The sequence below is a fragment of the Diabrotica virgifera genome, chromosome 3 (assembly GCF_917563875.1).
Source record: "Diabrotica virgifera virgifera chromosome 3, PGI_DIABVI_V3a".
Taxonomy (NCBI): domain Eukaryota; kingdom Metazoa; phylum Arthropoda; class Insecta; order Coleoptera; family Chrysomelidae; genus Diabrotica; species Diabrotica virgifera.
The window spans coordinates 143,107,431-143,124,303 of NC_065445.1; the positions used below are offsets into that span (position 1 = coordinate 143,107,431).

General features: G+C 32.6%; 1 protein-coding gene across 5 annotated transcripts in view; it reads right to left on the bottom strand.

The window, feature by feature from the left end:
- Positions 1-1,283: 1,283 nt before the first annotated feature.
- LOC114333433 (band 4.1-like protein 5) overlaps positions 1,284-16,873 on the bottom strand; it is a 174,140-nt gene continuing 158,550 nt past the window's right edge. For all 5 annotated transcript variants that reach the window (XM_050645567.1, XM_050645568.1, XM_050645566.1 and 2 more), the window contains one exon: positions 1,284-11,412. In XM_050645567.1, coding sequence (XP_050501524.1) covers positions 11,236-11,412 — 177 coding nt within the window. In that variant the 3' untranslated portion in view covers positions 1,284-11,235. The remainder of the gene's footprint in view (positions 11,413-16,873) is intronic.

Genomic DNA, 16,873 nt, shown 5'->3' on the forward strand with positions numbered 1-16,873 from the left:
CTGCCCTACTATTAGTCACACCATAAAAATATGGGAAAGTGAATTGATAGACGGATATGTGAATAAACCGAAATATCCGATAATCAATTTCGCTTTATGTATGACAGATCAACCACATATGGAATCTTCATTATAAGGCAGTTAACGGAAAATACAGGAATAAAAAAACAAACGCTCATATGATTGATCATATTCATTGATCTTGAGAAAGCATATGATAAGAGTTCCTCGAGAGATTCTGTGGAGGACACTAAGTAAGAAAAGAGTCCCTGGTGAATATATAAAGATTGTGAGAGATATGTATGAGGGAGTAACACTAGTGTTAGGACAGGTGTGGGAGAGATTGATAAATTTCATGTGAAAGTAGGATTGCACCAAGACTTGATGCTTAGTCCTTATTTACTCTCATTATTTTAAATCAGATAACAGCGAAACTACAGGGTAGTATTCCATGGTGCCTAATGTATGCTGATCATGTGTGGGCGGAAAATAAAGAAGGCGACTTAAAACAAAAACTGGAACAGTGGAGAGAAGTTCTTGAGGAAAAAGGTTTAAACTTAGTAGGACAGAGACAGAGTATTTGGAATGTTCGGTATTAGGAATGTGTAAAGATGGTGTTATACAAATAAAATGATATCTGTGGATGGTGAAATGACTGTGATTGTGAAAAGTGAGAGTTTTAAATACCTATTAATTATCGGCATTACAGAGTAATGGGACATATATTGAGATGCTTGCAATAGAATTAGGGTTTAATGGATGAAATGGAAGGAAGCGAGTGGTGTGTTTTGTGAAAGAAAAATTCCAACGAAGCTGAAGGAAAAATTCTATAAAAGAGCCATAAGACCGGCTATGATGTACGAAACTGAACGTTGGACAGTTGAACAGAAAGAAGAACAAAAACTTAGATGGATGAGTGGAGTAACAAAAAAGGATAAATTTAGGAATTAGTATATTAGGGGAAGTCTGAAGGTGGCACCAATTTATGCCAAAATGAGGGAACATAGGTTAAGATGGTTTGGTTAAGATGTTGGTCATGCACAGGTCAAAAAAAGACCTGTAGGGGAACGCTTAGACAGGATATATCGGTAAATGTTGATATGACCTAAGATAGAAACTTATGAAGAAATGCAATTAAGCAGGCCGACCCCGCATAGGGATAATGGGAAAGAGAATGAATTAAAACTTAAAACTATTTTCACGTAAGTGTACCCTATTGTCTCTTTTAAAACATGGATTGGAACCGAATTAAATTATAATTGTTTCATTTAAATAAAAAACAATTTAAAAACATACATAAATACTTTATTAAGAGTATATAAAGGACGGATACAAATAGAATAGAATGTTTCAAAGTCTTATTATTTTGACATGGAAGCATAAATATTAATACATTTTTATGGCTAAAACCTAAAACTACATAACTGCCATATGAACGAGTTAGATAATTCTATAATTTTGCCATACATTGACTTTGTTAATGGAATGGCACTTGTATGCAGATTACCTATAATCAGATCTACAAAATTGTCGTATTTTATACTGTATAACAGATCTAAAACAAATGAGAACGTTTAAACAAAACTCTTAAAACTATACTGAAAGGTAATACATTTTAAAAAATGTCATTGGGAAGATTACAGTAATGTTATAATACTTATTTTGTCAACTTTGTTGTCCTATTTCGAATTGACTAAGAACAGGGAACAGAGAGACAGCTAGCTTAAAAAATCGACAACAGCCATCTAACATTTTTTATTTTTCAATTAAATTCAGCTATTTTTTTTATTCAGTAAAGTCAATAGAAATTAAGGTAATTTGACAAGTATTGATATATACCGAGCGGCCGGACGAAAACGAAATAGAGGCATTAGCAGGAACTGCGACATTAAAAAAAACAGTGGCACATCGATGTTTGATTAAATGGGGACACGTTCCCGCATTTTAGATTATTTTACTTTTGTTTTTTTGTCACACTAAGTAAATGATATATGATAGGATTATATATACATAACGTGAAATTAAATAAAATTAAATAAACGTGAATATCAGTTGTAAGCATTAATTTGTAATCTGAAAATTTAATATACTGAATTCGCACTACCGAGATTCACTTTCGGAATAGGAAACATACAACACAAAAATTCCTACCTCACACTATTAACTAAAATCAACTTAATCTTTCATTAAAAAAAGAAGAATTATTGGAAATAGTGGGAGTGTCTACCAATCTCATAAAATGTTGTGAAGTTTATCTCTACAAAATATTTTTATTTTGTCCAATAAATAATTTTCTCATTTGTTATCAATACATTATAATGGTGTAAATAAATAAATAATTATTGATTGGCGTAAGGTCTATGTTATTTTTATGTCTGTTTACTATTAATAATAATGGCAGGTACGTTGGTTGTGTAGTAATTTCCAGTCACTTCTGACAACTGAACTTCGCAAAAAAGAAATTACTTTGTTAGCAGAAAGTGGAGAAATTTCATTAGATGCAAGAAGAAAAATACTTTGCGCTAACTTCTATCTGAAAATCCTAGCTGATCTGAAAAATCCACTGAACGACATCCTGTCAGAGTTGGGAACCAAATTAAATTATAAAATAGGATTTTGGAAATCACAAGAGCCACCATATGTAATTGAAATCAAAAATAATTTTGACAAATATCTCATTATACATGGGTATTTACAGATGGTTCTTTAGATCCCGGGTCGAGGACAGTAGGTTTTGGGGTACACATACCTTCAATAAATTATAACTATGCATCCAGATTACATGAGCACACTCAAATATGCACTGCAGAAATTATTGCAATTAATAAGGCAGTATATGTTTGTATTGAAAAAAATATTAAAGAAGCAATAATTTTTTCGGATGCTAAAAGTGCTATCCAAAAATTACATAACACCACCTGGGGGACAAACAACCATATTGTAAACCTAACTAAAAGACTCATTATCGAGTAAACGTAAGCAGGAATTAATATAATAGCTTGGATCCCAGGCCATACTGGAGTAAAGGGGAATACAGAGGCTGATAAATTGGCAAATATAGGCAAGACTTTAAATGTTCCTGCAGACATTAAAATAGGTAAATTTGACTTTTGGCCTTTTATTAAACAAAAAATTGTAAATGAGTTTAAAGTTGAATGGACAAAACAGTTTAAAACTAAAGGGAAATGGTATCAACCATGCCAAAGTGATTTTTCTATAAACCCTTGGTTCCACAAATTCACATTTGTGGATCGAAGGCACTTGACATCAATTATTAGAATGCGAACGGGCCATTGTCATACACCAGACCATTTGTTTAAAATCAATTGTAGTGATACTCCTTTTTGTGAATGTGGACAAATTGGAAGTATAACTCATATGTTAATTGAATGCCCAATTAACAAAACAAATCAATTTGACCTGTATCAGGAACTTGTTAATATAGGAAGTCCTACCCCCATTGCAATACAAAATCTCCTACATAATATTAATGACCAAACCTTAAGAAAGATCAATCAATTTTTAACAATATTTCAAATTAAAATATAAAATAGTTTTTTGAAAAGTATATCACAATGAATTTAACGAGGGGAATATGGAAAAATCCAGACCCTTTGAAAAGAGGATTCCCTTCCAATTAAAGTCAAATACGAGGGCTGGTCAAGTACCTAAGAGGTGGAGGCCATGAAACTAAAATAAGAAGAAGAAATTACTAACGTCAGTGTCAAAGTGAATCTCGATAGGGCGAATTCAGTATACCATGAAAATGGTAGATATAATTTCTTTGTATCTTATGAACACTAAGGCCGGGTACTTTATGTCTCCGTTAACAGCCGGTTAGTTAACCGGGGTTTAATCGGGACAGAAATATATGTATAACATAGACATAAACGCAATTATACTTATTATTATATTCATAAATAATTATAATAATAATTATAATTGCTTTTATTACAACGCAAGAGGCCCTATGAGGTACTTTTCTGTCCCGATTAAACCCCGGTTAGCTAACCGAGGTTTAACCGGGACATAAAGTACCGGCCCTAAATGTGACAATATGACAGCTCGGCAATTTAATGAGTGACTTTAAAATAAACATGTCAGTAGGCAGTATGTTCTGGAGCCAGCAAAAAAAAATAGGAAACTGGGAATGTAGGTAACAAAAAATGAGAAACTGAAGAGCTTATAGTTAATCAAGCAGTTAAAGTGTTAGGACATAGGACGAGGCAACTATATAGCAGCTGTATCTGGAATCAACCGAACTAGCGTTTACACCATTTTTAACAACAAATTCCATCCCTATAAAATATACTTAAAGTAGGAAGTGTGAGAATAACAAAATGAAGAAAGGATAGAACATATAATAAATAATCGGAAATGGAATTGGATAGGACACACCTTACGAAAACCAGCAACAAATATTGCTAGACAAGCTCTACATTACAATGCTCAAGGCAAAAGAAGAAAGGGTAGACCATATTATACGTGGAAAAGAACAATAGAGAAAGAACTCAAAAGAAAATAATTTAACATGAAACGATGCAAAAAAGCAAAAAACAGAAGAGAATGGAGAAAACCTCACCATCATACCTCATGCCAGGGCCGGCGATAATGGGCCTGTAAGGGATGCACTGCAGGCGGGCGCCAAAATGAGCTTTGTTTCTGCTGGTGTTATACAAAATACTAAATTAAAAAAACCTAAGGGCGCCTAAACTAGTTTTGCAGGCGGGCGTCTCATACCCTAGCGCCGGGACTGTCTCATGCTACTTGAAACACCGCAAGGTGCTCTTTGCTCCACTTGGATATGTATGATTATGATGAATGTAGGAAGTGTAGTGAAAGAATCTAATGAGGATGATTATGACTGCCGTTTACAGTTTTGGGAAATATTGAGTAAGCAAGCCGATCTACCGTTTCTCTTTAATATCTGTTTCTAAGATGAATGCATTTTTTTCATAAACGGAACTGTAAATCGTCACAATCGTCTTTATTGGTCTAATTCAAATCCCACGATTTTCCAGAGGTGCATAGATAACAATCGCAAAAATAAAATGTATGGGCTATTATTTTCGGTGATCGACTGGTGGGACCATCTTTTTACCTCACAATTTGACTGACAAAATGTATATACAATTACTGAAAGACGTGATAAATGCTGCGTTTACTGAAATTATTGAAAATAATGAAGAATATGATGAAGATAATTTGAAATTTCAACAGGAACGTGCTCTTCCGCATTTTGTTTTACTTGTTCGTCATTATTTAGACCAAAATTTTCCACGTCATTGGATTGGCCTTCTTGTTCACCAGATTTGTCTCCTCTGGATTTCTTTTTGTGGGGACATCTAAAAAGTGAAATCTATAGATCATTCGCATCTTTATAAGATTTACGTCAACGAATGCCGAAGAATCACTCTGCAAATGCTTCGGAATCTGAGAACGTTTTGAACACCGGAGGTCATCAGTTAACAGGTAAAAATGTTAATTTTAAAGTTTATTTTTTTTTAATAAATCAAATAAAGTATTGGACAGAATTTAAAAACTAATGTAATAAGAATTGCAAGAGCGATTTGAAACCCAAGGATGAAAGAGTTTGACCCTGGATTAGGGGTAAAAGTAAAATAATAGAAAATACTGCAAAAATGTGTCCCTCTTTCGTCTCGCTAGGTTTTTCAAACATATTTTCTCAGTTTCTGATAATGCTTCTGTTTCGTTATATCCGGCCACCCTGTATATGGGTTTATTCAAGTTGTATATCTGTCCAATTATGAAAAATATTTTAACAATTTTAGGAAATAGGGAACTTAAATGGATAAATTATTTGAATATTTTATTTCGAGCCGGTTTCAAAAATTAATAAAAGGATAAGCAAACTCTGTTCGCTCAACTCATGACACATTTTGACAGATTCAAAGTAGGAAACATACAACGCAAAAATTCCTACTTCACGCTATTAACAGCTCAAATAAACTTGCCATTGCATAAATTTTTATTGAAAAAAGAAGAATTATTAGAAATAGTGGGAGTGTATACTAAACTCATACAATTTTAGAATAACTGGAAAAATTTTAAAATCGGATTTATTGCAAAACTATAAACTGCTATCTCACAAAGTGTCACGTCTATGGGTCAAGTATTTATCGTTCGTTAGATGACATTAGTGTCATTATACGATTATCCAAAATCAACGACGCATCGAACACAAACAGTGTCACATATCGACTTGTGCAAAGCATTTGTCCATCTAAGATGTGTATAAAGCGTCGTTTGTCGAGTTAAGACAGTATATGTGATATGCATTTTAGAATTAATTCCAAACTTAACATTTGTTAAATTAATTTTATCTTCTCTGCGACAAGCGATTATCCATTGATTCGACAAATTATCTGTCTTTGGAAAGCTGAAGTATTTTATTTTCGTACCTTTTGTACTTTGATTACAGTTTTTGCAATTATATACGGCACAATTCGGCATTGTAAATTTATGCTAGACCCACACGATACCAAAAACAATACAAATAATAAATTAAATATTAATACGTTCAATAATGTCTAATAATTAGAAGTAACAAAATATATCCTCCGCTCCGTAAAACTATCAGGTGTAAAGGATTTCACAAATGCATGTAAAAATGTATCTGCAAGTCAAGTGGCAAGTGTGTGGGTTCCTCGAAGCTGACGTCGTGCGCGAAACGGACAGAATTAGGCGCCAAAATCGGCATACCGTCTGTACGTGTACCGTACTGGAACGTAGCTCCTGAAAATGATATGCATTTACAAATCATGCTCCTCGCGCTTGACGTCACAACAGCGAGAGAGATGCGCCTCTGCATACCGTCTGTACGTGTACCGTGGGACAAACTTTAAACGTCGTTTTCTCGAAACTTTGCCTTTTTGACTTATGCCACTCTTTGAGCGGAGGTGTGATATTATAATAAATAATTGTATTATTCGTGCTGTTTATATAGTAATTTCCAGCTACTTTTAGTCTGTCAAAATGTAACTAATTTCGCAAAAAATAATTGCTAAAATTAATAGAAAGTTGTTTCTCGAGATTAGCGAACCAACTATACAATTTCACGCATAAAAAGTTTGATCAAAAGGTAATGTAGTGCACAAATACTGTATAATGTAATTCTTGTTTTAACTTATTACTACTTATTAAACAAAACTTTTCAATTATTAGGTTGTTCATAACTAGCTGTTAAGCTATTTTATTACATATTAAAAAATATTCACACTACTGTAATCTTTTTTATATTTTGTCAACATTATATTTATTATTTTGCTACATACTGGTTAACAACAAAAATGAATTAGCTTTATTCAGGCCGGTTGAGTGCTGTGTTAACCTATTTAATTTTCAGTCACCGAAATATTTATGTGAAATCAGTTTTTTAGTACAGTAAACTCTCTCTATAACGAACACGGGTATTACGAGGTTTCGCTTATAGCGAGGTACACTAGATGTCCCATGAAATTCCTATTGAACTATAACACCTCTATAACGAGGTATATTTGGTTTTAACGAGGAAAAATGAAAAAATATGTTTCTTTACCTGTTTTTGGTGTGGAGATGGTCATAAATAAATACCATAACTGCCTGTATACAAGAATACCCAACATCTGTGTGCTTATTGAGACCAGTGCTGTAATAAATTCCACCGCCGGTAATAAACTTCATCCTTCTTATTTATCTATCAACCGATATTGAATATTGTTGGAAATTTACAATTTAAGACGGGCAAATTTCATTGTTGAGGTCGACCACCGACACCTAATAAACTACGTAAGATGCATCAAAACATTTTAGTGGTGGTGGTATGCACAATATTATTGTTGTCTGATATAACGAGATCCACTTATAACGAGGGAATTAGTCCGCCATTTCAGTTCTCGTTATAAAGGGAGTCTACTGTACTAGGTTAGTGCTTGACAAAAATTACCGCTTACTTTGGTGATGTCGTGCGTGCTATGTAGAGATGGTCTTAAGTTAACAAAAATGCGACTAAATGACTTAAATGACTATTTATTGAATCTAACGAAAGTATGACACAGATATGCTCTTAAAAATTTTAAGTTATATGCACAATAACTATTGACTAAACTAAATTCGCTTAGCCGAGATTCATTTTGACACATTCAGAGTAGGAAACATACAACACAAAAATTCCTACCTCACACTATTAACTGCTAAAATAAACTTACTCTTTCATTAAAAAAAGAAGAATTATTGGAAATAGTGGGAGTGTACACTAAACTCATACAGTTCTGCGGAATTTATTTCCTTAAAATATTTTTATTTTGTACAATAAATAATTTTCTCATTTATTATAAATACAGTATAAGTATTATGGTGTAAATAAATAATTATTGATTGGCGTAAGATTTATGTCTGTTTACTATTAATAATATTGGCTATGAGCACGTATGTTTGATTATGTAGTAATTTCCAGTCACGTCTAGCAAACTAACTTCCCAAAAAAATTACTAAAATCACTAGACAGTTGTGTCTCAGATTAGCGAATTTAGTATACCAGTTTTTATACCTAAAAAACTGCTTATTTTATTCACTTTCGAGTTCCAGTATGACGTAGCTACATAAAGTAAATATATGTATTATTACGTATATTTCTTTGTATCCGACAATAAAGGTAATAAAATACTTCGCGATATAGATTTAATGGCGGATTTACTAATACTATTGTCGTATAAAGGCACTAATACGAATTAAAAGAAATGAAATGAAAATAGAGTAATTCTCAATAAATAAAAAGGATTTAAAGAATAATAAAATATAAATTTTAATCAAATGACAAAGCGAAACTACAAAACCTAACATATCTCACTGCAATTATCATATTACGTTCCAAGTTATGGCTAGTAATAGACATTTTAAACATAATGATAATAACCTTCAAAAAGCTGGTGAAAATAACATCGAAAGGGAAAATATAGCAATCAGCCGGGGCCTGTTCTAAGGAGATTCGTTGAGTCCACTGTGTTTCTGTCTAGCTATGAACCCACTATCTCAGATATTTAATTAACTCCACTGACTCAGGTTTTAGCATCAAAAATACCACCAATGTGGTGGCGAAGCTTAATCATCTGTTGATGATTGAAATTAATGTTGATGACTTAAAATTAATGGCTTCCACTCGAAACCAACTAGATCGGAGCTAAAAACTGTAGAATGCTGCGTCGCTCACACCTTAACAGTAGAAATTTCTTAAAGGCAATAAACAATTTGGTAATATTAAGTGAACAAAAACGGGTATAGAAAATCTTCAGCGAAAAATAAGAACACATCTCACAAAGGCACAAAAACACCATCCTCGAAGTGCAGTAGAAAGAACGACATTACCGCGAAATTTAGGAGGAAGAGGACTTATGGATATAGGTGAGCAAGTAGATTAATAGATTGCTTATCTAAGAAATTATTTTCAGATTCAAGCTGATACATCTACTCTACATAGCGCTATTTGCGCAGTATATGACACAACGCTGATCAAACTCAGGGAACCAGAAATGCGCAAAAACCAGCTTACAAAGGACGAAAAAAATGCGCACATGGACGGGTTAACATCTGCACGGGCGACATCCCAATGAGGTCAGTCAAGACTATAACGACAATACAGCGTCGAACTATTGGTTAATATCAGGAAAGATGTTCCCCGAAACGGAAGGTTAATTACTCACCATTCAGGATCAGGTTATACCAACCAAAAATTACCTGAAATATATAGTCAAAGTCTCTCATGTCCAAAACGATAAATGCTGATATGGATATGAAGCCCAAGAAACCATTTAACATCTTAATGGGGGCTGCCCAGTCATTTTCTGTTTCTTGAGTAAGGAACGGCATTACTTAGTAGAAAAGATCATTCATCCTGATGTACACAAATGAGGCCTGGTCACTTGAAGTGGGCCTCTGAATCGTGTGAAATCTCTCGAAATATAAAGGCTGTTCAGAATTTCATGGATGCACCATATAACATAAGTGATGGATATTAAAAGGTTTAAAATCTCTGCAGCCAGAACATGAAACATTTTTCAGTTGTGTGTAGTTACTAATATTATAGGAAACAATCTTAAAACCATAAGTACATGGCCGTCTTAAGCAACTTAAGTACTTAATTAGGTAAAACTCATGAACTAAGCATCATAAACTAAATTAGGAGCTACCAATACCAATTGCAATACTTATATGATAGCGTAGTTCAAGAGTTTTAGTTTGAATTGAACTCTAAAGAACCTTGAATGTTTTTCCAACTTTTGTACATCAAAAATATTTAAAAAAGAAGTAAATTCCTTTGTAAAAGGTATATTTCGTAAATCCCTAAAAGGAGTTACATCACACAACAAAACGTTTTCGAAATACTAATTCCATCATCGGTGTTAATTCCAGTAATGTACATGTCTGAGCCGCCAAAATGTTTGGGTAAAAACCCTTTAAATATTGTAAATATTTGATTGAGGTTCTGACCTCTGGATATTGCAACCCATGTGGGAAGAGTCCTGTGTTAAATCCAGGAATATTTTATACATCACATCTTTTAAATAATAATATGCAAATTTTTTTAAATCTTTACATTTGAAGATTTTTTACCCAAACATTTTGGTGTCTCAGATATGTACATTACTGGAATTAACACTGATGATGGAATTAGTAATCCGAAAACGTTCTGTTCCGCGATGCAACCCCTTTTAGGGATTTTTAAATATACCTTTTACAAAGAAATTTATTATTTTTTGTGATTTATGGTATACAACCAGCTGCAGGAATTTATTTTCCTCGTGGATTTAAAAAAAATATTTTTCTTATCAAGAGTGTTTTAATTTATTGTCGCATATCACATAGTGATATACCAAAACTATAGTCTAGCCGCTAAAAAGATGGACTGATCACGTGAACGGCACGCCCTCTTAAACGTTACTCTCCCGATGTCACCACTTTTCCCACATTTACACCGCTCCAGAAAACCAAATTTTAAGCACTGCCTAACGAAATTCACTAGCGGAACATAAATAATGACCGTGTAAATAGTTCTTAGAAGGCCTGGCTTCGAACGACCGGTCGATGCATGCATTAAGTGATCACGCGACCTTGGATTCCATCTTTTAAGCGGCTCAAGTGTATAAATAACTATTTGCTTTAAGAAAATAACTTTAAAAATAGACAAACGCACAAGGCTCTTCTCATTAAAAAAACAACAAAGATAGTGTACTCGTCTTCTCATAGCTGCGTTGTAATCACAGATTTTCGTATTATTGTCGTTTCGGTGGTATCGACTTTCGAGACTGGGGCTGACACCACATCTGATGAGACAAGCCAGGGAGATACCTTGCTCAGTGTGGGGCTTAAAGGGGTGGTGGGCTTCGAATCGGACCCGTCCTCTAGGCTAGTTTTGTTCTGAAACATACATAAATATTAATACATGTATTTGAAAAAATTCAGTAATGGTAGTACATCAATTAAAGCTACTTATAGACAGAATTAGAAGGAAGAGGAGTTACCATTAATCTACTATATATGTATACTAAAAAGTCTATATCGGAATACAAGGAATATGATAAGAACACATAACAACCTATATGGACAGTTCATATCAAAAATGGAGTAGACGGTGACTAATGATGTCTCTTATGTTTCAGCAAACGCTTTCAGCGGATGGGTAGGAATTGTAAATCTGAATGATATATATATTTCGAAATTAACATAAGACGATGATCTAGTACCCTCCAAGAAAACAGAAAAATAAATTTAAACAAAATTCTGCGCCATGCTGCTCTGTTTCTTGTTTGAATTTCCAGTTGGCACATCAATCTTCTGAGCACCCTGCATTACCCAGATCTATCGACCTCCACTTTGGCCTACCTTGTCTTCTCATTCCCACCGGTTGCGCTTTAGCAAACAGGTGGTCTATCAAAGTACTTAGCTAAGCGAGCGGCAGCAACCCCTAAAACGACGTTATACCGACCACGAAAATCAACTTTAACGTGAATGACCAATTTTGGCCATTCTTTATATATTCGAGGTCGATGATTCCAAATATAAAGTTATTTTTATCTAGACTTGGTGGAACATGTTCAAAAATTAAATTCTATGCAAAAATGCGAAAAATTAATTTAGATGATTTTTCAACTATAACTCGCTGTATCTTTGGTCGCTGTAAGTATTTCTTTTTGAAAATTTTGCTGTACCATCTTTGAAGAATTTAGATAATAATGAGATTTGTCCGAGATATTTATACAAATTAAAAGCAGGGTTGTCAATTTTTAAACATTTAGTCGTCAGATTTCGTTAGTCTCGTGTTTACTTAAAAAAGTTGACTGACAAACTTTTTAGTTTATAATTTTAACTAACACATCATTAAAAAATAGGGTCATGAAGAAGTTTTCTAGAAAATTTTAAGTCAATATATACAGCAGGAAAAAAGTTATGCGACTTTATAGACGAGTGGCACTCCAAAAAAAAACGCTTATTTATTTCTTGAGATACTGACCACGCTGTGGTGAATGGCTAATTTTGGTCATACTTTATGTTTTAGATGGTGCTGAAAATGAAAATGAGGTCTATTTTGAATTTTAAGTGGGGACATACTGTCAAAATCGCAATTTTACCCTAAAAATAAAAATAAAATCACGTTTTTCTTAAAATTAAAAGTTGCACCATTTTTTTTCTATAAAACATTTTGTTTTTTGTACCTACTCTATATTTTAACATAAACTGATTAAAAAGCGAAATTTCAAATTTTGTCACTCAACTTTTGCGATTAAATTTTGCAATTCAGGAATATGCACCTTTTCCTTTAAAAAATTCATAACTTTTATTATAATTAGACTGAAAGATTAAAACAGGTTCCATTGTCTTCAGCAATGTGAGAAATATATACTATAAAAATTTCAGAAAAAAATATTAAAATGAAACAGAGTTGTAGCGAGTTAAACGCAAAAAACGTAATTTCATTTTTTTATTTTTAAAGTTAAATTGCGAGCTTGACAATATTCCTCCACATAAAATTCAAAATAAACCTCACTTTCGTTTTCAACACCATCAAAAATTAATTATGACGAAAATTAACCATTCACCACATCGTGGTCAGTATCTCGAGAAATAAGCGTTTTTTGGGGTGTGCCCATCGTCTATAGAGTCTCATAACTTTTTTCCTACTGCTTATTTTGACTTGAAATTTTCCAGAAAACTTCTTCGTGACTTATGTTTTAACGCTGTGTTGGCTAAAATTATAAACTAAAAAGTTTATCACTCAACTTTTTTAAGTAAACTTGAAACTAACGAAATCTGACGACAAAATTTTTATAAGTAACAACTCTTTTAATTTTAATTTTTTTATACATTTCAGACAAATCTCATTGATATCTAAATACTTCAAAGATAATAGAAAAAAGGAAATATTTACAGCGACGCAATAATATCATCAAAATTGATTTTTTGCATTTTTTGCTTAAAATTTGATTTTTGAACATGTTCCACCAATTCCAGATAAAAATAAAATTTTATATTCGGATTCAGCGACCTCTAAAACATAAAGAATGGTCAAAATTTGCCATATCACCTATCAAGGTAGCTTTTTCGATTTCTAAGCCTCAAATTAGGGATGTGACGCTCGTCTTCAAACGTTTGACTCAAAAGCGCAACCGGTGGGAATGAGAATAAGTCTAATTATATCATGCTAACTATTCCGTAGCCAAAAGCCAAAAGAAAAAAGCATGAGAAAGCAGAAATACCATGTTTTCAAAGTGTAAGTACATTACTAATAGAAAAATCACTATTAAGACAGTACTATTAGAAAGGAAATTATCTATTTCTTAAATCATTACTTTTTAAATGTATGAGGTTTGTTTTTGTTATAATTTAAAATATAGTAGGGCAGCCTGGGATGCTAAAGTATAGTTACTAAAATGTCGTGGAGACCTTATTGGGTTGTAAAGATTAGGTCCTAAAATAAAAAAAGTTAAGTTTTCCTTAAAATTGTTTTTTACGATTATAACGTCATCTATCCATAATCCGAAAAAATGTCTCGAAAAGTAGTTACTTATTTTTACGTACGAATCCAAATCGGCAATGAAAAATGGGGGTTCATATTTAAGATTTTAAACTTAACTAGTTTTTATTGGCGTTAAATTTTGACTACCGATTTCAAGGCTTACAATATTACATATGCCCCATTATCAGGGGCCTGATTCTAATTCATTTCGACAGTCGCAAATTCGACACCGCCATGACAGCCGCAGAGTATAGCGATTCTTATTCATTTCGATATTAGTTACAACTGGGGATATTAACCTTATCAAGTTGACACTGCTCAGAATTTGGGTTGGCGCTCCGGTTTATTGGAATTTGTTGATAGTCTGGGAAAATTATCGAAAAAATGCCAATTTTGGGAAAAATTATTTGCCAGCTATTTTATTGCTAAAATCGAATCTTAAGATTGCATATATTAGTAATATGGGGTATGACAAGTCCGCAGAAAGTGTGTTATTTTATTTATAAACAAATTAGCACTCCTAAATCTTCTTTTTTTTTTCAATTAGTGCATGCTCTGTAACTCCTAAGATTTTTCCTTTGAGCCAAAAACACTCATATAAAAATTCACCGTAATTTAGTTCTGCACAAAGTTATTTTTTTTCCGATTTCCTTCAACAAAAATTTTACTCAGAAAATCCGAGGTTTCCCAAAAAATCTGCAATTTTTAATTAAAATTTTAGGGAAGTACCTAATTATTTATCAATAATTAAATAAGTGATGACATGGAAGATTTATTATAGTAGATTATACAGAGGGGCTAAATTATGGAATAGATTCATTTCTTTAAAACGGACGATTTTGGAGCAAAATCCCGATAGAGGTCGATTTTTATTTTTAAATTACAATTTTTTGGCACATACTTCATACTAGTGACGTCATCCATCTGAGCGTGATGACGTAATCGATCATTTTGTTAATGGGAATAGGGGTCGTGAGGTAGGTCATTTGAAAGGGCGTTCAATTCTCTATTCAGTAATATAAACATTAATATCATTAGGTATTTATACAGGGTTGCCAAAAAATAATTTTTAAATTAAATTAATTGGCGCAAAAAGAAGAATGTATGTAATTTATTTAACTCAAAATACATTGTACTACTGTCAGAAAATAGAAAAAAGGGTTTATTTCACAAATAAACATTTTTTTCGCTTAAATTAAATCACAAACAGCCTCCCTCCTACCTATTGGCAGTTTGAACATTTAATTTAAGCTAAAAGCAATGTTTATTTGCAAAATAAAATTTTTTTTCTATTTTCTGACAGCAATAGAATGTATTTTGAGTTAAATAAATTACATGCATTGTTCTTCTTGCGTCAATTAATTTAATTCAAAAATTTTTTTGGCCTCCCTGTATAAATAATGATATTAATGTTTATAATAGGGCTTTTCATCGATTGTCATTTGTTTCGAGCTCCTGTCATATGTTGAATAATCTGTGTATAATATTAATATTTACGGATTATACGAAATATGACAGAAGCTCGAAATAAATGACTGCGAATGAAAAGCCCTATACTGAATAGAGAATTGAACGCCTTTGTAAATGAGCTACAACACGAACCCCTATTCCTATTTAAAAAATAATCGATTACGTCATCACGCTCGGATGGATGACGTCACTAGTTTGAAATATATGCCAAAAAATTTTAATTTAAAAATAAAAATCGACCTGTTTCGGGATTTTTCTCTAAAATCGTCCATTTGAGAGAAAATGAATTTATTCCATAATTTAGCCCTTCTCTGTATATCAGGAGACCGGCGACAATCTAACCAATAGTTTAGCAATAATTAAAATGTTAATTAAAAAATTTCGGTCGAAATAATAACCAGAAAGATTATGATACATCAGAATAACTATTGATTTTCGTATAAAAAAGCACTATACCTATTCAACGTACCTTACAGGATTGAAATTGGACCATTTGAGCGGTCTCAGGAATGTTATAAAGAAACATTTTTTTGGCTTATAAACAAATAGAACCCCTCAGAAAATATTAGATTAAATTAAATAAGTTAACGCTGTTGAAAAGGGCACGGCTTCTGTGCCCTTTTCGAAGAAAAAAAAATTGAATTGCGAGGAGTGATTCCAGGTATAGCCGGTCAAATTTGACCGGCATTTGCGACAGAGTTATAAACAACAGGATTTTAATCTTTGAACCATTAGATATCTTTTAATTCCGGTAATCTTTGTACATACAAATTTTCATACAGTACGTAAATCGTTCTGCTGGACATAGGGAATACACATTGAGATCATTGTGGCAACTCCGCTAACCTGTGTTAGTTGAAACTTCTGTTCGAGTACGAGTTTGTGGTGCAATAGAGCTGTTAGAACGACTAAAATGAGTGATTTTGAATGCAAGGCTGTCCATAAATAAATCAAAAAGAAAGATTATGACTGATGAGTTATTAAAATTTTTAAAATATCTTCTATTTAAAAATTAATTTCCAAATTAAACAGACACAGTTTTCCAATTAGGTCAAAAATAGTTCTACTACAATGTCATGTTTTGACGTTTATTTGTGTCACCCGAAATTAATTGTCTATTTTAAGATTAATGCCCCTTAATGCTAACAACTATATTGTGATTAAGAGAGCGAAGTTGCCACAATTATCTTAATATAATACAATGTATGTATTTATGTATCTAAATATATACAATGTATGTTCCCTATGTCCAGCTGAACGATTTACGCACTGTATCTTCAAGACACTCATAACAAAAAAGATTTATGTCACTGTCACCAAATTATTTAATTATTGATAAATAATTACTTCTCTCAAATTTTAGTTGAAAATTAAAGATTTTGTTTGGAAAACCCG